The sequence below is a fragment of the Nanorana parkeri genome, unplaced genomic scaffold, assembly GCF_000935625.1.
Source record: "Nanorana parkeri isolate BGI_ZX_2015 unplaced genomic scaffold, ASM93562v1 scaffold1567, whole genome shotgun sequence".
Taxonomy (NCBI): Eukaryota; Metazoa; Chordata; class Amphibia; order Anura; family Dicroglossidae; genus Nanorana; species Nanorana parkeri.
Window position 1 is genome coordinate 224,226 of NW_017307835.1, and position 23,912 is coordinate 248,137.

At 44.3% G+C, this 23,912-nt stretch overlaps 1 protein-coding gene across 1 annotated transcript in view; it reads right to left on the bottom strand.

The window, feature by feature from the left end:
* CHAF1A (chromatin assembly factor 1 subunit A) overlaps positions 1-23,912 on the bottom strand; it is a 196,623-nt gene that overhangs the window by 114,529 nt on the left and 58,182 nt on the right. The window contains exons 6-7 of the mRNA XM_018570653.1: positions 22,908-22,968; positions 6,089-6,157 (exon numbers count right to left, since the gene is read on the bottom strand). Of these exons, the coding sequence (XP_018426155.1) occupies positions 6,089-6,157; positions 22,908-22,968 (130 nt within the window). The remainder of the gene's footprint in view (positions 1-6,088; positions 6,158-22,907; positions 22,969-23,912) is intronic.

Sequence of the window (23,912 nt, forward strand, 5' to 3'; positions counted from 1 at the left end):
ATAATAATAATAATAAATGAGAAAGGGAATTCCACATTTTCACAGCTCTAATAGCAAAGAATGCCTTTTCAACCTCAAATTGTGAGCAAGTCTTCCTCTGGGACTTATTACAGTCACTTGATATATTCATATTGTGACCATATTATCTCTTAACCGCCTCTCAAGAGGGGATAAGTGTAACGTATTTATGCATAATTACTCTTTCCTAATAGTGAAGACCCACCAGGCCCCTTATTAAATAGGTTAACTTTTGAATGCTTTCCAATTCAATAACAACTTTGTTGAGGATTGGTGACCAAAACTGAACTATGCATTTAAGATGAGAAACTACTACCAGGGTTTTGTTATGGGGCAGAACTACTGGCTTATCCCTTGAACAAATAGCCTTTTAACCACTTGAAAACCAGGTGTTTACACCCCTTTCCTGGCCAGGCCGTTTTTCAGTATTTAGCGCTAAAGTACTGTGACATTTATTCCGTCATGCAACGCTGTACTGAAATTAATTTTATTCCATTTTGTGGGGACAGAAGGAGCTTTCTTTTGGTGGTATTTAATCACCACTGCGGTTTTTATTTTTTACAATATTAAATTACTGAAAATGTGGGTAAAAAAGTTTTTTTCCATTATGTTAGGAAACAATTACTCAACTTTTTGATAAAATATAAAAGACGGGGTCACGTTGGGTAAATAGACACCAAACATATCAAGATTTAAAATTGCGCGCACCTGAGAAATTGCAAAAAACTACCATACCCAAAAGTGACCATGGGCGACACTTAACGCTAAACTGATGAGCCGTAAAAGCTTTTAATCAGTGATTAATGGCCCTCAAATTATTGCTCTCACTGCGACGTTGGCGGCAATATGTAACTCGTGCGGCGTAATGGGCGCAATCGTCTTTTATACCCAAGCGCACCAGACGCATGTTTGCAAGAGTGTATGTATGGGTGGGAAACTTAAAAAAAAAAAGATTTTAATTGATTTTATATGCGACTTAATTTTCTTATTTGTTTTCACCAGCTTCTCTCCGGCTTCTGTACCGGAGAGTGACAAGAGGAATGCGGAAGTGATGCAATACAAAATCACTTCCTGCATTCAGGAGGATGAGGAGGTCGAACGGAGATCATGTACTGATCTCCGGTCGCAGAGCTGCTGTGCTTGTCCCGGACTCAAACCGGGAACAGTGGAGCTCGGGATTGCCAGCAGCTGCTGCAACGGAGGGGGCCGCAGGCCCGCATATTACAAGCGATAGGGGGGTCTCTACAGACGCCCAAACTCCTATGTAACCAGCCATCACTGGCTGTTAACATTCCACGCAGATTTCCGGCTCGTGCACGCCGCCTATCGGCGGGCACGAGACATCTAAAAACGCCCACCGGCATCCAAGAAGCCGCTGTCCGGCCGTTTAATTACAACGGCCGGACAGCAGGTGGTTAATACACAAGAGTATTGGGCTAGCTTTGTTGGCTGCAGCTTGACATTGCATGTTATTGAGTTATCTGCAAGCACCCTCAGATCCTTTTCCATCACCGATTCTCTGAGCGGAGGAGCTCAGCGAAGCTGGCCCCAGTACAAAATCCAGTCTATTTCTTTAGTGCTACGTTTGTGCTGTAAAAATTAACATTTGTGCTGCTTTTATTTTTAAGATAATAGCAATTTTGTTTAGAGCTGCAGCTAACAATTATTTTCAAAATCGATTAGTTAGCCCATTATTAAGTTTGATTAATCGGTTAAATAATAAAATAAATTTTAAAAAATGGCTCCAGTGATGGACTACTAGTTTGTATTGAGATTGTAGTCCATCACAGGAGCCATCTTTGGATCGGTGGAAGTAAAAAAAAAGTGTGGTGTGCAATATAGTGAAATGGAAAGTTTAAAATTATACAGCAATCAATGCAGAATGGCACCAGCTATAGATGACTACAAATCCCAGCAATATTACATTATACAGCGCAATGCAGAATACCGCCAGCTATGGAGGAGCACAACAAATCCCAGCAATAGTACATTATAGCTGGCGGTATTCTGCATTGTGCTGTAAAAATGTACTGTTGCTGGGTTTTGTAGTCCTCTATAGCAAGAGGTGCGGCACGCAGCGTGTGTGGAGCTGTGAACATGGCCAACTGATCGGAAGCCGATTAATCGATTATTGAAAAAGTTGACAAACTTTGTCAATCGATTATGTTGATTAGTTGTTGCAGCCCTAATTTTGTTTTTTTAAGATGACATCACCCAGCCCCCCTACAACATGCAAAAGACCTGAAACCATGCTAGCTTGTTAGTACTGGATTTTGAGCTGGACCGCGCTGCTAAAAATGTTATTTGTGCCGAAGGTTTTTTTTTATGGTTTATAACCGTTTGTTTTTATTTGATGAAAAAAAAATTAAATACCATTTGTTAGGATTATGTTTGGTCTTTTTGTGCCGAAAAAATAAAATTTGTGCAGCTTAATTTTATGGCCTCCATTAACAGGGTTGAAGCATACTCACTACACAGGTAGCAAGATAGGTTACTATGGACTGACATCACTTGAGGTAAGAATGATTATAGCTACAGCCAAAAAAGAAATACTAAATATTAAAGCAGTAGAAATCATTTTACAAACTGTAGATCATAAAGTTAATATGAAAATCAATGACAAATGAAGAACAAGTAAACCAAAACATAAAAGATATCCATATCAAAGTAATGACTAAGCCTTCATTAAACATCAGCTTCCCATGTCCATGGGAAGTGCATAAAAAAAACTGGTTGAGCTCAAGCTAAAACCTTTGCTACCTGCACTTAGCAAACGGTAATTGAGAACTACAAGCAGCTAACTCTCGTGTACAGTTTTTAAGGTCATGTGGAAATGCCGAGCGTTCTGCTTCCAGAAATCTTTCTTGTGTTTCACCAGCTGCCCAGAATCCTAGGTCATCATCAACCCAAAGGTGGGATGTCAGTCCAAATTAACCTGTCTTGCTACCTGTGTAGTGTGAGTATGCTTCAACTCTGTAAATGGAGTTCATAAAATCAAGCTGCACAAAATTTTGTTTGGCACAAAAAGCCCAAACATAATCCTAACAGATGGTATTATTCTTTCAGATTTAACATGGGGTGCAAAGTGGGTGGGGTTTCACCAAATAAAAACCAACTGTTCTGAACTATAACAGCACAAACAAAATGTTTAGCAGCGCAAACCAGCACTAATCAGCTAGCCCAGTTTTGTGTCTTGGCTGTTGCAGGGGGCTGAGTGACCTTTAATAAATGGCTAATAACTCTCGAAAACTACAGGAGATAAAATGATTTAAATGGCACAAACCATCACAAACCAGGCACTAACCAACCAGCCCGTTTGTTTTTTTTTTGCTGTTGCAGGGGGGCTGGGAGATAACTTAAAAACAATTGTGATCCTGAATGTTAAAAACCGCACAAAAACTTTGCACTAAAGTAACACACTGAAGTTTTTATTTATGCCGATTGTAGGGAGGCCAGCTTTGCTGAGTGGAGGCCCTCCTAATGGGTATTTTGAATGCATATTTTGACACCCAAGTGCATGACCTTACATTTCTCAATATTGACATTAGGGCTACAACTAACTTATTTTCATATTTAGCTAGCTTATTTGATTATTCGGATAAAATAAAAATACCATCTTTTATTTAAACTAAAATAGACAAATGGAACGGTTAAAAAGTTTACTTAAGAATAAAAAGCCATGCACTTTTTTTGCAACTGCACTGTATATAAAAGACCGTTTCAGTTTACAGTTAGTGAATATTGATAATCATGGCTCTCTCTGGCACACGCGACCATACCTAACATGTATAGTACAATCGTCATTTCTGTATGTAGGTGTGCCGGTTTTGTGTTTCCGTTCCTATGCACACATTGGTATTGGTATTTTTAAATTTCATTTACATTTAATTTTTTTAATCCTAATTTTTTTTTTGTTAGCTTTATTATTACATGGGGGGCTCAAAAGCCCCCTATGTAATAGCATATTGGAGATGGCATATTCTCTTTAATGTGACCCTAGGGTAATTTTTCCAGGGAAGGGTAACACAGCAGACAGTGGGTGTGTGCAATAACCAGTCTGCTAGTATCTATTTCAAATTGCAATACCTGACTGGCTATTGCACACACCCACTATCTCAGAGCCAATACGACCCATCCAGCAGTGCCGCTCTGTGTCCTGGCATCTCTCATTGCGGCCCTTTCCAATAGCCGGTCTATGCCCCCTCCAATGCAGCTGCCTCGGCCAATAAAAGGCATTTGAGAGCAGCAGGATCAGAGTTGACAGACAGCAGCTGCACGGCTGAGCAGAGTTGCAGTGGTGAGTCACCCACATATTTTATCATATGTAATGTCGCTACATCCCGTTTCAAATTTATTTGTCTACATAATTTTTATCAGGAAACCATGAATTTGAACTCTTAATTCCAACCTCAATATCATTAATAAGTTAAAAAGAACTGGCCTTAGGACAAAACCCTGATAAACACCGGTCACAACTTTAGACTATTGAGAATTAATAATTGATCACTATTCTCTGGACCCATCCAAGCAAACACTGCCGAATGATGTACAGACATCTTATAGATTAGATTTTGCTAAGGAACTTCGTACTGTACCTCACAAATGTTTAAACAACCTGACTTTTTTGCCGTCATTAAATTTCTTGCTTACTTCCACATAAAACATAACAGTTGGTCTGACAGGAATGGTCTTTCATAAAATACATGCGGATTGGTAATTAAGATTACTTTATCACAGGCACATTTCTGAATAGGGTTCCTTACCATTTGCTCAAATACTTTACATACCATAGATGTTCGACTGATTGGTCTGTAGCTTACCAATATACATCAAGATTTATTTATTTTTTTACTTGGTACCATTACAGTTAAAGAGTCTATGAATATTAGAAACGTTAGCTTGTCTATAACAAAGCCAAGTTCACTAAGGACACGCAGTAATGCAAGTCATCTGGACCCGGTGATTTATTTACATTATCTCTAGCCTATCCTGTGGCAGAAATAACGTAAGATACGAATTTTACCTCCAGTACATTGTTACCGTTACAGCTATTAAATCTTTTTGGAATTAATTTGTAAACACTGAACATAAAAATCAAATACATGTTCCTTAATCTGTCGTTTATTTACCAATCTCCTATGTTCATCTGTTAAGGTGTCTAGATGTAATGTCCTCTTCTTTCTACCAATCAGAAAGCCAAGCTGCCTCGCAGTGTTGCAAGGAAGCGTGAAGCCGGTGTGCTTTCGATATACCGGCCGTCCAGCTATATGAAGCCAGGCCCCCCACTACCTTGGGATGCCGGTATCGGTAATCAGTATTGGCGAATACCAATGGGGAAAAAAACAACAACATCCGTATGCTTAACCGGAAAACTGGTATAGGCGCTTCCCTACTTTTTACCTTTACTTAACTGATACTTTTCTACCGCACTTAAATCTGGGCTCCGGGCTTCCTCGTTGTCTTTACATATATTACTACGGTCTATAACATTAGGTTATAGATAAATAGCTTTTTTTTTTTTTTAAACATTTTAACAGTTTTTAGTTGTGGAAGATCTTTATCTTGACATTATCCCATGCTACAGTAGAGGGTTTTTTCCCCCTCAGCTACATACAACAAACTACCATGCTTTCAGCTGCTTTTTGACTTTTAAGTTAGATTAAAAAGGGGAAGAAAAAAACTGTACATCTCTGCAAGACTAGCATTTCAATGTGCTTTACTTGTTTAAATACCGTGCAAGTACAAATACCTGTTAATCCTTCAGAAATGCACTATACTCAAGTCCTGTTGTGGGATGGCAACACAGCCTTTCTTGCAGGCTAAGTAATGTCGAGACAGCAGCTGCATGATGTAAACAAACAGGAGGCCGAGTCATCGGAACTTGGCAAGTGTGCATTTCTTCATAGGGAGGGGATGGAGCTGTGATGTCAGCATAAGGGGGTCTAAAGGTTACGTGTACTACGTTTAAAAGTACACTTAGCCTTTAATGAGGCTGGCTGGCCTTTCAGTAAAAACATTATTAAGACAACCTCTGAGATGCCTAAAAAAACAGAATAACTAATTAGCTTACCTTTGGAGTGTCAGAGTTCTTAGATTTCTGTAAAAAACGGGTTATTTCTGCTTTTTCTGCCTTCATACGCTTGAAAGAGAAAAGGAATATGCATCATAATTTATATTTAATAGGTGCATAGAAACTACAAGAGTCATCAGATGACTGTAGAAGACTGATGCAAGGTCAGCACATACTGGCTGGTCACAAGCATGGATCACTTGAACGCAGGTGAAATAACTAGGGCCGCAACAAGTTATCGATTAAATAGATTATAATCAATAATGAGAATCATTGGAAACGATTCTCGATCCATTAGTTGCTTTTCGATCAGTTGCCACCATTCTGCTCCTCCACGCTGGTGCTGTCTGCAGCGGTCTGTGTCCCACTCAATCCCTGCTGCTCTCCCTGCCTGTATCAGCAGAGGCACTGGGGACAGAGACAACTGCAGCCAGCACCAGCGGGGAGAAGAGACTGCGATGACTCTGCAATCGCCCGTTATCCCCCACCACCCCCGTACCTCAAATGGAGCACCCCCAGTCGTTACTCCTCCACGGACCACCCCATTCATCCTCCTCCGCTGCTCCCCCATGCCCCCTCTTCTGCCAGTGTTCTATTAATCCCTCGGATAGAACACCGGTGTCAAGTCTCCCATCAGAGGCTGGAAACAATGCTGGCTATTGCACCCGCCCACTGCCTGCTGTCAATCAGCAGAGGAAGACCTAAAGGAGAACTTACTCCTTCAGTTCACTCCTCTGCTGATTGACAGCAGGCAGTGGGCAGGTGCAATAGCCAGCCTGCTATTGGCTATTGCAATTTAAAATAACAGGCTGGGTATAGCTCCAAACCACTGCCTGCTGTGCTGACATTCAGCTGCCTCAGCAGCTGAATCCGGTGAAGTGGTAGAGTGACACCAGTGGTCTAAAAGACCCCTAAATGTCACCTTAAAGAGAACTGGGTCACCTCCAATGTGCCATCACATTGAGGCAGCAGGGACTGTTCTAGTAGCAAGGCGGTGGCAAGGATCAGGCATTTCTTCTTTGTTCAGTCCTCTAGATGAAAATGAGCAGTAAACCCTTGCAGTACAGAGTAACCCCACCACAAGGTTTAATTTTTAAAATTCATGGAGAACTGCTTTAAAGTTTTATATATTGCAGCACACCAATCCCCAGATGTGTTAGGCCACACACACACTTCAGAAAGCCAAAATGCTATCACATAGGGGGATAGCAATTAAAGTTTAAAAGAAAAGTTCTTAAAATTATTAAAATGAATGTAATGGACACATTCAGCGTACCCTTTTCTTCTCCTCCCTCGCCCCCCCCCCCACGCCCATCCTTCACCCACAAATGGAGATCAGACAGCAGCGGGGGGTTCTGCCGCCCGGATACATTGCTTTGGACGGTGGAGAACCCCCAGGCTCACGTGGGCATCGGAGGAGCGACCCTGAAAACTCCTAGTGGTTGCAGAACACCTTAGCACTTGTTCCAGGTACACGGTGAGTACTCGGTCTCTGCACTTCGTGTGGGCCCCCATAGCGCAGTCCTCAATCACCCAAGTGAAGAGGTATATGGGCAAATAGGTATCTCTCCCTGCCAACACGCATGCTGCCAGGCATGTAGAAGAGGCAGGGGATCCTTGAAAGTAAGGCAGGGGGTGTCAAGCGGGGCCACTGTTTACAGGCACCCGGAAGCTATCTTGCAGCTGTCACTTCCAGTGTAAAGCAGACAGTTGGCCAAAAAATGTTTTTTACATGGTAAAGGGTTACTGACGACTTGGTGCCAGATACCACAGCATACCTGCGGAGGTCTAGTGGAGTTCATGTCCCAATGGGACAGGGCTGTTTTATCCACAAAAGAGGACCTACTTAATATTAGGCAGGTGGTGATGTTATGGCTGATAGGTGTTGATCTGTTCAATAGGTGTAAAAAAAAATACTGTTGAACATTTCCTGGGACATAAAGGGTTGATCTTATATGGGATAACAGAAAAGTTGTAGAAATATACGTGTGGGAGGGCTTAAATGGTTTAGTAAAAGAGGGTTGGGCAGAGCTAACAGCATTCAGTCGACAAAAAAAAGCTGTGCTTTCTCAGATCGGAACAGAACTTGCAAGTGCATTTCTGGTAGATGTTGTGGAAATTTTTATTAGGATGTGTGTTTAGTGTATAGTAATATTTTGTCATTATGTCTCTCCGTGTCAGGGTTTGCTGCGTCACACCCAATTGGAGCATGACCCGGTTTAAATCCCCACTAAGAGTAAACAATTGGAGTAGATATCTTATGCGTGGCAGAGCAGTGTCTTCTTGGCGAATGTATGGACGCCGGCTGGGGCCCCCGTGCAATGCATGGATTTATTGGCCTGCTTGGATGCATTTGTTTTGAACGCAGTATATGAAAGGAACGTGCGTTTGTGGTCTCTAGTGCGCCTGATCAACCGCTGGAGATATGACGTTGTCCCTGTAAATAAGCATGCATGAGAATCATAGTAACATTTTTGGGCATTGATCACTGAGCAATGCTGGATAAAGTTCACTCCGGTGGTAATAGATTATTGTATTAATGTGCTTTGTTGACTGGCTATGTATTGAGGAAGTGATGTTGGTTGTTAACATAACTTCCTGGTTTGCTGATTGACATCACTTCCTGTTTAAAATAATTTCCTGGTTTGCTGTGTGAGATCACTTCCTTGGGCAGATAGAGAATCAGCACAGGTATTTATTCTTTTATAAGCATGGAACTCGCAAGCAAGCAACACCTGTCTCCTGTGTCCTAAATCTACATGACTCTACAGAGGTACTTCCAGTCCTCGCACAAAAGAGCGTAATACAACTGTGCTTTTAAGCACGGGGGAAATTCTTTGCGTTTGACGTACTTTGGCGCAGTTTAGTGCGGCATGGATTTGTGCGTTGAACCAAGCGAATTTCCATAACATAGATTAACATGTATTTTCTGTACTCACAGGGTTTTTAAAATGATTAAACATGGGAGAGCGAACATATTGCAGAGATTATGTTTACAGCACATCTGCGCCACAATTTTAACAGCTGCTTTTGGGAAGTGGCACTAAACAGATTTTCAAACTACCAGTAAAATCTATTTTTTGGAGTACAATACAGGGTACAGGCAGATTCGAAGACAAAAAGTTAATAGGTAATCAGGTGATTGGACACTGGCAGAACTGTGAGTACCTCCATCAACCCTCCCACTCCCAAGAAATCCTCAGTTTAAAAGCAAGCAATAGAGGACAGAGGGTCCTGTGTCTCGTACTGTACTCTAAAGGTCCCCATACACCTCACGACCATCGCAAGACTTGTCTTGCGATGGTCGTAAGATTAAAAGCTCATACGATCTGCCCATCTTGGATAGGCAGATCGTACTTGCGATCATCGAAAGCACGCCCCGCTGACCGCAATGCTCAACGCCCGTTCCGCGGTTGTTGAATGAGCAGGCTAGAAACCGGCCGAGAATCGTACAATTCTCAGCAGGTTTTCTAGTATGCTGGTTCGACAAAAAGACGTGCGACCGTACAGTAAAAACGGTTGCACGCCTTCCATACACCTTGCGATTATCGTACGATCGCCAGATATGGGCACCTTAAGAAGTGGACTATACTGATAAATCTAAATTTCCTTAATTTCACAGTATAAGATAGGCAGATTCAAAGACAACTTAGACATCCCCAAGCAATAGTGGGGTGGGGGCAACACAGCAACAAGCCTAGATAACAGAAATCAAGTGTTAACGCAACTTCAGAAAGCAGCTTGTACCACCTTAGGACCAAAATTAGCATCAGCAGATGCACAAACATTATGGTACAACTTAATTACCTGAAAACCAAGCAGCAGCCAAGTATATCTGCAACAAACTTTTGATGCCTTCGCACCCAAGATACATAAACCAACCTAGTCGAGTATGCCTTCACAGGAAAAGGCAGAGCCTTTCCATTCACAGAATAGGCATGCACTATTACCTGTCTAAACCACCTCGATCTGGTGAAACGCGATGCAGGGAGCCACTTGTGAGGTGCCTCATGAAGGCCAAAGACAATCCAATTGTCTGAAAAGCTGTAGCCAAGAGAAGCCCGAACAGAGTGTTTGTGGTCAACTTCTTGGAGGAAGGAAAAGTCAATAGAAGACCCTACAAAATATGGCTATATTCTCTTCCACCACCACTGAATTCACCCTCACAGGAAAATTAACAACTGTGTCTAGGGATTCCTACATTCGATCCCAGACCCTCAGAAAAAAACACAACAAAAAAAAAAAAACTATGAAGCGGTCTCTGATAGAAGTGGGCCCACTGGACTGCACAGAAGCATATTGACATCAGGCCCACTGCTGACATGATTAATCTTATGAAAACAAAGTACTTTCCCTGAAACTGTTAACCATAGCAAATCGTGTGAATCTTCTTAAGATGCATCTTTTCCACTTTGCTCATGACATATCACAGAAGAGTTACCACCTGAGAGTTGGCCGTCAACACTTTGATCAACCACCCCAATCTCTGCAACCATTCCTGGGTAAAAGCTCAGATATTCTGCCAGCTGGTCTTGGGATGAAGCTGCAAACAACAGATTGTCTAGATGGGGAATAGGCCGAAGGGAAGGGCTCTGAACTGGAAGTGATGAATTATGGATCCGGTCCTCACTGCAAACCATACATACTTCTGAGAAGATTCGCTTAAGGGAATATAGGTAGGCATCCTGTAGATCCAGGGGGGATTGTGGAACTCTAGCCAATACACCAGCTCTATAATCCCCAAGATGAATGCGTTGGAGATCAATCTCCATTGAGGAAGGAATCCTCATCCCAGTGGAAGGAGAGCATCATTGGGACTTAGAGGTTTGAGTGGGTGGATTTTTAAAAGAAAATCCCTCCATTCTCCCTTGCACTTCTGGCCTGTCCATTGCTTTAAGTCTTATCTTCCCGATTATCCTCAGGATGCATGCTCTGGCTACAAAGAAAAAAAAAAGCTATTGAAAAGCCTGCTTCTCCTCCGGAAAGGACTTTTTCCTATTAGTAGTCCATTCAAGAACAGCTTCTAATTCAGAACCAAAGAGCTGATCACTAGATCAGGGTAAAATAAACGCAGCTAAGAAGGGGAATCTCCATGACAAGTATTAAGCCAAAGTAGAAGACGTGAGTAGACAGACGGATAGATTCTGCTGAAGCATCAACAATTAAACCCACCACCTTGAAAAGCGTAGGTAAAAATTTATAACTGCTCTCTGGAAATACCTGCCAACAGGTGAGCCTTTTAACTGTGAAAGCACAAATTCCATATCACTGGCAACATAGTAGCTAAGGCAAGTTTCAAATTGAACAGGGTAGAACCCCATGAGCTCTTAAGGAGAACATCCATCTTGTCCATTGCATCTTTGAGAATCCCCATATCCTAAAAAAAGCTAGGTATGACTTGAGGAGCATCCAATTTAGGAATCTTGTTCCAGATTAAGAACGGATCTACGTCAAAGGGAAACCTTTTCAAAGTGGAGAAAAAGGGTTTCCTTTCAGCTTCTGACCATTCTTTATCAATAGAATCACATAAAAAAGTTGTTTACGGGAAAAACCCAGGACATCTGCAGCCCCTGAAACATATATCTGTAAAGCTGTACCTTAACCTCATAAATCTCTCAGAATAAATGAAAATTGGAAGCTAGCTCATTTTTTAACTGAAGACAATAGACTACTGCATACACTTGCGGACTGGACTCCTCCTTGAAAAGAGCCATCTATAGAAGACCAACAAGATAATTGTTAAACTTAACCCCCCACACAATGCACACTTGTTCCTCAGCAGACTAAACCGTAGCCTTGAACTGAAAGACAAGAAGCTGCTGCTGAAAGTAACAACCAGCAGAAAAAAGAAAAAAAAAAAAAAAAGGTGGCCATACATTGCGCGAATATCGGCCAGTTCTTGGCTAGATTCGGCACCTGAATGTCAACAGCAGGCAGAGGGTGGGAGCAATTGCTCTGCCCACTGCCTGCTGTTGACATTCAGCTGCGGAATCTAGCCACCAGCAGATGAATGGGGAGGGCAGAGGCACCCCTTCAATTCCATCACTAGAGGTTGATCGATATAAGGCCCACTGCCTTCTGTTTAAATTCAGCTGCTGGCACAAGATTCCACAGCTGCACGTTAACAGAATATTGGTACCTGATATCGGTCAACATACTAACAGGTGGTCCATAATCGATTCTGTAAAAACCAGAACATTCTCCTTCAGGTCATCCTCCACTTCTAGACAGTGGACAGGTGTCATAGCCAGCCTGGTATTGAAATGTAATATAGCCAACAGCAGTATGGTCATTGCTTCCATTGCTGAATGGTAGTCTTGACCATGCTTTTACTGCCGGCAGAAGTGGAGGTACGGGGGAGCAGCGGAGGAATGGACAGGCAGAGTGGTCTACCCTCCCTGCTGAGCGCTGGCTGCAGCGGTCTGTGTCCCATCTGAACACTGCTGCTCTCCCCGCAGACTATATTAACAGCGGCAGAAGGGATCAGATGAGAACAAGGGGACACAAACCGCAATATGCAGCAGCTCCCTGCAAGAAGTAGAAAGGGGAAGCAGAGAGGCAGTCTACACTAGGCCTGCAAAAATGAAAGTGTCAGAAGCAGAGTTGTCACCTAGTCCAAATTCCCTTGTGCCTGACGTCCAACATTGTGGCACAGCAGAAGAAGTGGTGCAGTTGACTTGTGTCTCACGAATGAACGCTGCTGAAAAACCAGTTAAGGAATACACAGAATGCCAGGGACCAGATGTAGAGCAGTAGGCTGTGTGTTCCTTGCCAGAGCATGTGCTCATAATTGCTGCTGTAGCCGTTACATGGCTAGGTGGGGCTGGATGCGACCCCAAAGTGTTTAAGATGAATCACCTAAAAGGTAGTGAAATATAACACAGGGACTAGGATTAAAAGAAGCTTGTGTCCTGTACTTGAGGCTTAGGCTCAGGTACAATTAACACTTCAAAAGGACACCAAGTATTTATACTTTATATCTCTAAAAAAAATTTAAGGGCTCACATTCAAGTCAATGGGTTTATGAAAGCAACTTAAGGCAAATGAGAAGCTGCATTTACTAAGCAACACAAATGCAGATTACATGCACCTGAAAGTGACAAATCTAGAAAATAAAATGTGCATATTGTTCCCCAAGATGCACAATAGAGACCCATATCTGGAGAAACTACATAAAATGGCCATCCCTAGATTACCTATAAGACTAGATATTCTACTGTAAAGATAAATGCATGGATCATAAAATACAGCTTACATGTCTCCACAGATATTTTAGTTATCAGGCTCAATAAGAGCTGACTGTACATATACCAATAATGTACATTTGTGCTGTTTCTAAGAGAGATACAGGGTTCTGAATTGCCCACTAATGCAGACATTTAATTTATGTGTTTCTATTATCCAGCATTGTCAGTACAGTGCGATGGCCTCCCAATTTGTGGGTTGGGTTATCGACACTATGGAGGCCTATGAGGAATGATGAAGGCTATTGTGGATACATGCATATTTAAATATGTTTATATTTAGGTGCTCACCTTGAAGAGTATGTACACTGCTCAAACAAATTAAAGGAACACTTTTTAATTAGATAATAGCATCAAGTCAATGAAACTCGTGGGATATTGATCAGGTCAGTTAAGTAACAGAGGGGGTTGTTAATCAGTTTCAGCTGCTTTGGTGTTAAATTAACAGGTGCACTAGATGGGCAACAATAAGCCGAGCGACACAGGAATGGTTTTACAGGTGGAGGCCACTGACTTTTTCCCCCTATTCATCTTAGCTGACCGTTTTTCACTAGTGTTGCATTTGGCTAGAGTCATTGTCACTACTGGTAGCATGAGGCGATACCTGGACCCTATAGAGGTTGCACAGGCATGCCAAATCCTCCAGGATGACACATCAATACGTGCCATTGCCAGAAGGTTTGCCGTGTCTCCCGGCACAGTCTCAAGAGCATGGAGGAGATTCCATGACACCGAAAGTTACTCTAGGAGAGCTGGACAGGGCCGTAGAAGGTCCTTAACCCATCAGCAGGCCCGGTATCCACTCCTTTGTGCAAGGAGGAACAGGATGAGCACTGCCAGAGCTCTATAAAATGACCTCCAGCAGACCACTGGTGTGAATGTCTGACCAAACAATCAGAAACAGGCTTCATGAGGGTGGCCTGAGGGCCCGACATCTTCTAGTGGACCCTGCGCTCACTGACCGGCACCGTGGAGGTCGATTGGCATTTGCCATTGAACCCCAGAATTGGCAGGTCTGCCACTGGTGCCTTGTGCTTTTCACAGATGGAGGTTCACCCTGAGCACATGTGACAGACTTGAAAGGGTCTGGAGAAGCCGTGGAGCATGACCGTTTTGGTGGTGGGTCAGTGATGGTCTGGGGGAGGCATATCCATGGAGGGACGCACAGACCTATACAGGCTAGACAATGGCACCCTGACTGCCATTAGGTATCGGGATAAAACCCTTGGATCCATTGTCAGACCCTACGCTGGTGCAGTGGGTCCTGGGTTCTTCCTGGTGCACGACAATGCCCGGCCTCATGTGGCGAGAGTATGCAGCCAGTTCCTTGAGGATGAAGGAATTGATACCTGACCTGAATTCAATAGAACACCTCTGGGACATTATGTCACGGCCCATCCGAGGCCGCCAGGTTGCACCTCAGTCTGCTCAGGAGCTCAGTGATGCCCTGGTCCAGATCTGGGAGGAGATACCCCAGGACACCATCCGTCATCTCATTAGGCGCATGTGCCGACATTGTCAGGCATCCATGCAAGCACGTAGGGGCCATACAAATTACCCAGTACAGTACCATTTTGAGTTGCTGCAATGAAATTTCAGTAAATATACTAGCCTGCTGCATCATTTGTCCACTTTGATTTTTGGGGTGTCTTTGAATTCAGCCCTCTGTAGGTTGATAATTTTTTATTTCCATCAAACGATGTGGCATCCTTTCGTTCCTAATACATTACCCAGAAGATATCCAGCATGATAGTTTTCCCCACTGAGATCTGATGTTTTCAAAGTGTTCCTTTCATTTTTTTGAGCAGTGTATATTACACGCATAGGGCACTGTAGTAGTTACGGTTGGTTCTTTCCTTTTATTTATGTTATTGCAGCGGTTCTCAACCTGTGGATCGCAACCCCGTCAGGGGGTCGAATGACGATTTGCTGGGGGTCGCCTAGCCGGGGATCGAGCAGAGTAAACCTTTCTCTGCTGTTTTTTATCTGACATCAGGGCCGCAGGCCTCCCGTCAGTCAGGAAAAACAAACATAGGAATGCATAGCTAGATTCCTATTGGCTATTTCACTTTGCAATAGCCAATAGCAAACTAGCTATTGCACCCACCCTCTGCTGCTGCAAATCAGCAGAGGGGGACCTGAAGTTCTCCACCAGGTCCCCTTCTAGTGATTGACAGCACCAAAGGGCGGGTGCAGTAGCAATTTTGCTATTGCAAAGTGAAATAGCCAATAGGAATCTAGCTATGCGGGGTTTTTTTTTCAATTATTCCGAAGGCATACGGCGTACACATAGCACAGCCGGCCCACCCCAGGAGCTGGTCACATGACTGACACATCACAAGGTCCTCCAGCATAGTAAGAGTGTGGAGGGAGGCGTACAGACTGGTGAAGGGGAAGTATATCTTATCGGGGATAACTCTCACCGTTTACACTGAACTCTATGGGCTGCTCTGTCAGTGAAAGTACTGCGGAGTATTTACCTCATAAGTTATATAGCCACACACTTTAAATCCAAATCCTCTAGTTCCAGCTGCAGAGCCCAGTCCTGTCTTTGCCTATAGCAGTGGTTCTCAACCTGTGGGTCACTGTGTGATTTCTGCTGTGCTAGGTGAGAGTCCTCCTCAGCCCTATTCTAGCGCAGCAGTGTCAGTTCTCACGCCGCCAGATGTCGCTGCAGCAGCCGCGTCATCCCTAAATTTTACCGTTGGGGGTCACCACAACTTGGCAAATGTTAGCAAGGGGTCCCGGCCCTAGAAAGGTTGAGAACCACTGTGTTATAGGGAAATACAGTCCTGGCCAAAAATATTGGCACCCCTGCATTTATGTCAGATAATGCAATTCTTCGCTTAGAAATGTGTTGCAATTACAAATGTTTAGGCTTTCGCAAGTTTCTTTTTCTATTGGTATGACAAAAAAATGGAGAGAAAAAAAAGCCAAAATCTGACATTCCCCCCAAAAAGTTCTGGACAAAATTATTGGCACCTTCGCCAAATTGCAAGAAATAACTGCATTCAAAGTTTTTGTGGAAAAGCATGGACAATCTGAAGGTTACAAGTCCATCTCCAGAGATCTTAATGTTCATGTGTCCACTGTGCGCAACATTCTCAATAAGTTTACAGCCCATGGCACAGTAGCGAAAATCCCTGGAAGTGGACGAAAGAACAATTGATGAAAGATTGCAACGAAGGATTGTTCCAATGGTGTATAAAGACCTTCGATCAACTTCCACACAAATTCAAGCTGACCTTTAGGCACAGGCTACAACTGTGTCAGCTTGCACTAAATGTCGCCATCTGAATAAAAAGGGAGGCTATGGTAGGAGGACCCCACTGCTGACACAGACACAAAGCCAGATGGAGTTTGCCAAAACTCAACCGAGGAAGCCAAAATCCTTTTGGGAGAAAATGCAGTGGACAGACGGAACAAAATTACAGCTATTTGGTAAAGACCATTATTCGACTCTTTTCAAAAAACGAAATGAGGCTTTTAAAGAAAGTACATGGGAGGTTCACTGATGTTTAGGGGTTGCTTTGCTGCTTCGGGATGTCTGACAGTGTGCATGGCATTATGAAATCTGAAGACTACATAAGAATTATGGGGTGCAATGTAGGTCCAGTGTCAGAAAGTTGGGTCTCAGTCAGAGGTCAAGGGTCTTAAAGCAGGAAAATGACCCAAAGCACAAGTCCAAAAAGCACGCAGAAATGGTTTCAGACAAAGCGCAAAGTTCTGGACTGGCCAGCAATGAGCCCAGATCTGAATCCCATAGAGCACCTGTGGAGAGATCTAAAAACAGCAGTTGGGAAAAGGAACCCTTCCAATCTGAGAGACCTGGAGCAGTTGGCGAAAAAACAGTGGTCCAAAATTCCTGTAGAGGTCTAAGAAACTCATTAATGATTACAGGAAATGATTGATTTCAGTTATTTTCCAAGGGCTGTGCTACTAATTATTAATTGAGGGTGCCAATCATGTTGTCCAGTCCCATTTTTGGAGTTTGGAGGAGAATGTGTCAGATTTTGCTTTTTTTTCTCTCCACTTTGTGTCATACCAATACCAAACAAAATAAACATGAGAATCCCTAAACATTTGTAATTGCAACAAATGTATACAAATGCAGGGGTGCCAATATTTTTGCCCATGACTGTACATCCTGAGTTTTGGTTGGGAATGTGTACATGCTTATTGATGTAATAAACTAGTTTTAATAAAATAAAAAACATTTTTTGCATATTAGGGTCAATATAGAATGCACCCAAGTGCTCGAAGATGACACAATTGGAAACTGATAGTGGTGTTAGGTGTTAAACATTTTTATACAGTATTAGCTCAAAGTAAAAAGGGTCCTGTCTCATCAGTTATAGAATGCACTAATGTAGTGGTATTACTGTACAGTGCAATAGTGTATTATGCAATGATACATCGTTCACATATCACTTTCACCAGCTCAGTTGCCGACCAACTCACACTAAAACACGCTATCAGCCCTCTCCTGACGTCCCCACCGGCCGTATGTGGTCTAGGTCGGTTATGGACAGTGTACAGCTGATGAGTGGACCAACTCCCTTCACAGTTCACAGGACACTACTGCCCGGTTAGTCGTGGCCGAGCGGCATCTGCTGTTATCTGAGCTCACAGCTCCTTATGTGTCTCCGGCGCGAGGCTGCTTACGTACCCGGAAGTGCGTCACCGCATGCGACGACGCGGCACGCACTACGGATGGCGCCGGCGCCTAAAAAGTGACGTCACCCGCCACATTCCAGCCTTCCACCACCGACACCAGCAAGGGGCCCAGAGACGCTGCAGCCCCCTAGCGCGAGGCCAACACCCCCATGCTGCCGAAGACTGCACCGCTCCCCATACCATCAGGTAAGTGCCCCCACTCTGCGAGGTATCCGGGATCCCTGGACTACAGCCCCCAGCTGCCTCCAGTCCCCATACCCCTCCAATGCTGCCCCTGTCGTCGCCATCTCATGTCCACAACAGGGGCTCACGCACACTCCAGGTTATTACACCTTGCCACTGCTTTACACCAGGGGGGGGCCACCATCTGGCGCCTACTCACGTGCAGGAGGATGGTTGCCTTCCCTGAGTGATGGAAGGGAACCTTGGCCAGAAATCGGGTGGGGGTCCGATAGGGAATCCCTGTAGGCACTGCAGCAGGTAAGCCTGGAGTAGGTCCCAATGCCTAGCATTGTAAGGCTCAGCCCAAAGGCAAACAAACATGAGCCCTAAAAATAACAAACATTACGATGTCCCTGTGTAGCCGGCGGAAACACAAAAAAACTGACTTGGGATGGAAGGAGGAGTCTATTTATTTAATGTGGTTGATGTGTTTCCTGTTGCAGGCAGGCGGAGCCTATATCTCGATGGCTGTCCTGGAAGATGACTGGGGAAAATTGTATCTCATACTCAACGCAATTTTCCTTTCCTGTCTAGCTCCATGGCAGCACACGAATGGGTTAATCCCTCCCTCCTCCCCCTAATCAGGATAGTAACTCAAAAGCGGAAAGAGTCCCCTGGCTTGGGTTCCGTAACTCGACTACTATACGGGTGGGTCTTGTGCTGCCATCGAGCTGAACAGGAAAGGAAAATTAAAGTATGAAATACCATTTGCTTGAAAATTTTTTAATCACAACTCATGGTAGAAGAAATAACCCTACAGCCGAATTCAACTTTAGTTAAGGCAGCTGGATCTACAGCATCCTTCCTTGCACCTGCCGGAACGATAGAGATGATCCGTAGACCTGAGCCCTTCTGTGGACAAAATATACGCTTGTAGCGTATTACCTACGTCCAAGCAGCTAATCTGGCTCCCAACATCTGACTTGAAGGTTGGTAATACAATTTCTTGGTGTATGTGAAAGTCAGTCACAACCTTGGGAATGAACCTCAGCAACCCAATGTGAGAAGTCTCCGCCTCTCAATATCCATGCTGCTAGGCAAAGTTTCACAGGTGCTGGGTGAAGGATCGGACCTTGAAAGAAGGTCGGGCAATGGCGGTAGGAATAGTGGAGGCTGGATACCCATCAGGCGGAGGAGAGGATACCAAGGACCCTTGGGCCGGTTCGGAATCACTGCCAGGATAGCCACCTATTCTCTCGAGTCTCCTCAGAAATTGTAGTATGAAAAAGGCACTGGCGGGAAGGCGCAAGCCGTCCGAAAGTCCATTCTGCTGTCAGGGAGGGCGTCCGTCGCCACCGCTTGTGCACATAAAAACTTGAAGAACTTCACGACTTCGGTGTTGGTTCGGGACAAAAATAGATCTACTTCGGGAGTCAAGCCCAGGACCCCGTGTCCTGAAATACTTGATCGAGGAGACACCACTCGTCGTTGTCCAGAGGAATTCTGGATAGAAATCTGCTTTGTGATTGAGGGGACACGTACACTGCCGATAAGTTAAGATGGATCTGAGCCCAGGTCATAACAGGAGAGACTTCTTCCAGCAGGGCACGACTGCGTGCACCCCCTTGTCTCCTGATACAAGCCACCGCTGAGGTATTGTCGATTTTCATCAGAACTGACTTCCCCAGGATAAAATCGCTGGAAGGCCAATAGCGCCTGAAACACTGCACTCAGCTCCAGGACATTGGAGACAACCCCTACTGCAGGAAAGGACCAGTGACACTGAGCACCCTCGCTCAGACGGCACCCCAACCCCATTCGCTGGCATCTGAGGAATTCACCGTCCACATGGTGAGGAGGAGAGAGACTGACAGCCTAGTAGGTTGCAGTCCATGAACCACCACCCCAGGCTGCTCCGCATCGGGGAGACATCCGAATGAGTTGGCGGAGACTTTCCGGCTTCCACTGCCGCAAGAACCAAGAACCCGGTCTGAAAGAAACAAGCCTTTGGGCCCACTGGACTGCAGGAATCGTTGACACCATGAACCCGACAATCTGAAGACAATGAGACACCAACAGTAGATCACCCGAGAGGCACTGATTTGCGCCCGGAACCTCTTCTGGGGAAGAGAGATTGCACCGTATGCAATGCACAGTATGACTTACCTCCAGTGGCCTTAGCTGTTGCGGTGTCTAGTTTGTTGCATAGTAGCAACTGACCCTCAAATGGAATTACATTATCCCTGCTTGGATGTGGGATCCGCCACCCACGGTCTGAGCCACAGAGCCCTTCTGCCCGCCACTGCGACCAACATAACTCTGGCTTAAATTTAACATTGACCGAACCTCAGTGAAGAATGTATAAGACAATCTGATATTCTTTAAGCGGTCTAAGATCTCAGATTTACAAAGATCCACCGAAACTGTTGCTTCAGCGCTGTCCCCCCATAGCAACTGCAGGTTTGCAGGCCCCGCCGGCCAAGAGATAGATATTTTTAAGAACCAAATCTGTCCAAGAGGGTAACAGCGTCACCAAGGGGCAGCGCGATATGCCTTGCCAGCCTCATTAAGACCGCATTAACCTCAGGCGATTCATCTGAGTGTTTAAGATCCTCTTTCTTAAAAGGATACAGCTTAGAGAATCTATTTCCAAAGGAATACTTCCCATCCACCTGACTCCATTCATCTTAGATACATTCATCTGAAGAGGGAGAACCAGAATGGGGTCCGGAGGACTCCCGACTGCGGATGGGGGCGCCAGCTCTAGAAATACCTGGCTAGCCCACTGAGCTCTGGATCTACAATAGGCTGGTTTTAGGAGTGACCCTATGCATAAGAACAATTTCTTGAGGCTATCCTGAAAGACTTTCTGCAGTAAATAACCTGCATACACCTGCCTCCTTGTCTGTAGTGGCCTCTTCCTTGCGACAGGCGATCTTTGACAGGTGGGGATATGTCTAGAGGCATGCTGTGCATGCATGAAAAATGCTAGCACAACCAACAGCAACTACAATAATCAGCTAACGATCAATATAAGCACTTATCCCAAGAATGCCGCGGCTCGGCTGACTGTGTACCACCAAGCGCAAAACAGAAAGCCATCTCTGAAGGGCTGGGTGACTTAAACAGCCCCCCTAATAACCCTTCCACCAGAAGGGACGCAGACTGCCCAGCCGGCGGTGGAGCTGCACTGGAATGCATAGCCTGCGTTCCACTCTCCCCTGGGTGGAACGCATAGCGCACGCTCCACCTGCCGCCGCAAGTCTTACAATGAAGAGGCCGGAAGCTGCCCGGCGGCGGAAATGACATCAGTGGAACGCACAGCGTGCATTTCAACACCACCGCTGGAAGCCACAGACAGCACAGCAAGGAGCCACAAACACCTGCTCCACACAGATTATGGCACCACAGGCTCTTGTCACTAACACAATACATAGAAATACACGAGAAAGAATACCGAACAGGCAGAATAGGCCTGCAATGAAGCAACTCCATAAGTTACATTTTAAACATAACCAACGCTGGGGGAACGACAGGTTACAGCAAAATACTCACTAGAAAGGCCCAAGAGTTAGGGCACAAGATGAAGCTGACAGAGTTAGCAAACACCTTTCTGTAAGATCCAGTTATAAGGTTTAGTAGCAGAGCTACAAGTGGCAGCAGCCTGCCCTCAGCAAGCACCTGCAGGGTTAAAGCACCTGAAAGCAAGCTAATGGGTGTTTCAGGTAAATACCTGCAAGAGTCAGCATAGGCATTAGCAGCACCACAGAATCACATATGTAAAGGTGGCCATAGAACTTACAACCATTGTACAACTTTTGTTGTGCAGACATCTCACCTTAATACAATTTTCTTACAACTAACCCATCATGCACAGACCAATGCAGTTCACATATAACGCTTGTCAGCATCACCACCTTGCTGATTTACATTGATCAAAAGGACAAACTTTCGTTTGAGCATGTGCAGTTTGCATCAAGAGATTTTTATTGTACAACCATGCCATTAACCTGTAAATTTTCATCCAAATAGACAAACGTTTTCTGCTGAAAGACAAAAATTCTCCAGATCTCTATAAGGTGTATGGGCACCTTTAGGCGCCCAGACCAAGTAGGAATATCTCCTCCACCCATAATGAGCAACAGCAGTGTACTTACACTTTGTTAGCCAGGCCCCGAGGATCGCCAGCTGGGGTCCCATGGACCTGCACCATTTAGGAAAGGGCTCACAGGGACTTCGCCAACTCAAGGGGGTAGAAGAAGAAGGCGGACAGCCAGAACTTTATCCCTGCTAGGTAGGCACACTGATCTGATCCTGACATGTAGGAGGGGAAAAAAAAGGAACAGCAAGCCAGGGGACTCTCAGCTTTTATGAGTTACGATCCTGATTAGGGGGAGGAGGGAGGGATTAACCCATTTGTGTGCTGCCATGGAGCCGACAGGAAATAGCTTTTGTGCAGATACAGTAGCAATTAGCCAAGGTCATTTTTAATACTTAAGTCATTGAAAAAGCAATTCCAGTTTTCATTAACTTTACAAAAAAAGTAAAATATGATGTTGAGATATAGCAATACCCTCTTCTGAGTGCAAGGTTACCATCTCTCTACAATTGTTTTTTTTTTTTTTTAATTTTTAGTGAACCGCCTGGCTATTCCATTCATCCCACACAGAAAAAAACAGACCCCCACACACACGGAGAACATGGCAAGATTATAAAAAAAATGTTTCATTTTCTACCTTTTCTTCTTCCTTCAGTCGCTTTTCTTCCTCCTTTTTACGTTTCTCTTCTTGCTTGGCTCTATTGAAAAAAAGCACGTGTAAACTGAAATTTAATTTACAGGATTATAAACATTAGAAAAAAAAATTAAATTCTTCACAAGCTGTAAATTTATAAACACCAACCAAAACATTTGAAGTGATTGTCATGGAGAAAAGTGTGGGAGATACCATTGCTGCACCTTTTCAAAAAATGCTGGTTGCCTGGCAAAGTTTGGCTTTTAAAGTTTTGCACAACAAAACCTGAACATGAATGAAAAATGAATGTCAGAATTGCTTACCTATACACTTCTAAGTTAAATAATCAAAAAGATAAAAATCATGAGCTAAAGAGCTAGGAAATTTGACATCCTCAAAAGTAGAACAGGGTTTTAAAAACTTTTAGATTTAATGTTTAAATGGTATCAGAATCTCCATTAAAAAAGGGAACTTCCCGCATTGCCAGTTTAGTGACAAAATGCAGAAACCAGAAGAATTTACAGACGGACAAAAGAAACAAAAATCGGAGACAATAGGAATATAACAGTTTAGATGTATTGGTATCTGAGTTACCAGTAAAAAAAAACAGTGAATATCTCAAACATTAATCATTCACACGAGAAAAAGCCGACACGTACAGCTCCGTGCATGTCCGCATCGGGCAGCTCCCGGGAAGGCCACGTGCTGCGTGTGATTTGTAAGCAGCCCATGTCCTTCTCTATGGGAGTACGCGGCTGTACACCGCCATACGCTCACCCAAAGTGCAGGTCCATACGGGTGCCCCGGCTCTGACGCAGACAGGATCCATCCAGTCAGCGTACGAGTACGGACACCAGCACAGACGTGCAGGGCGGGTGAGCGTGGGGCAGAGCATAGCCGCATACTCCCATAGAGGACAGGAGCTGCTTACAAAAATCACACGCAGAACCTGTCCTTCCCGGGTGCTGCCCGATGCGGCCATTTACGCAGCACGGAGCTGTACATGCC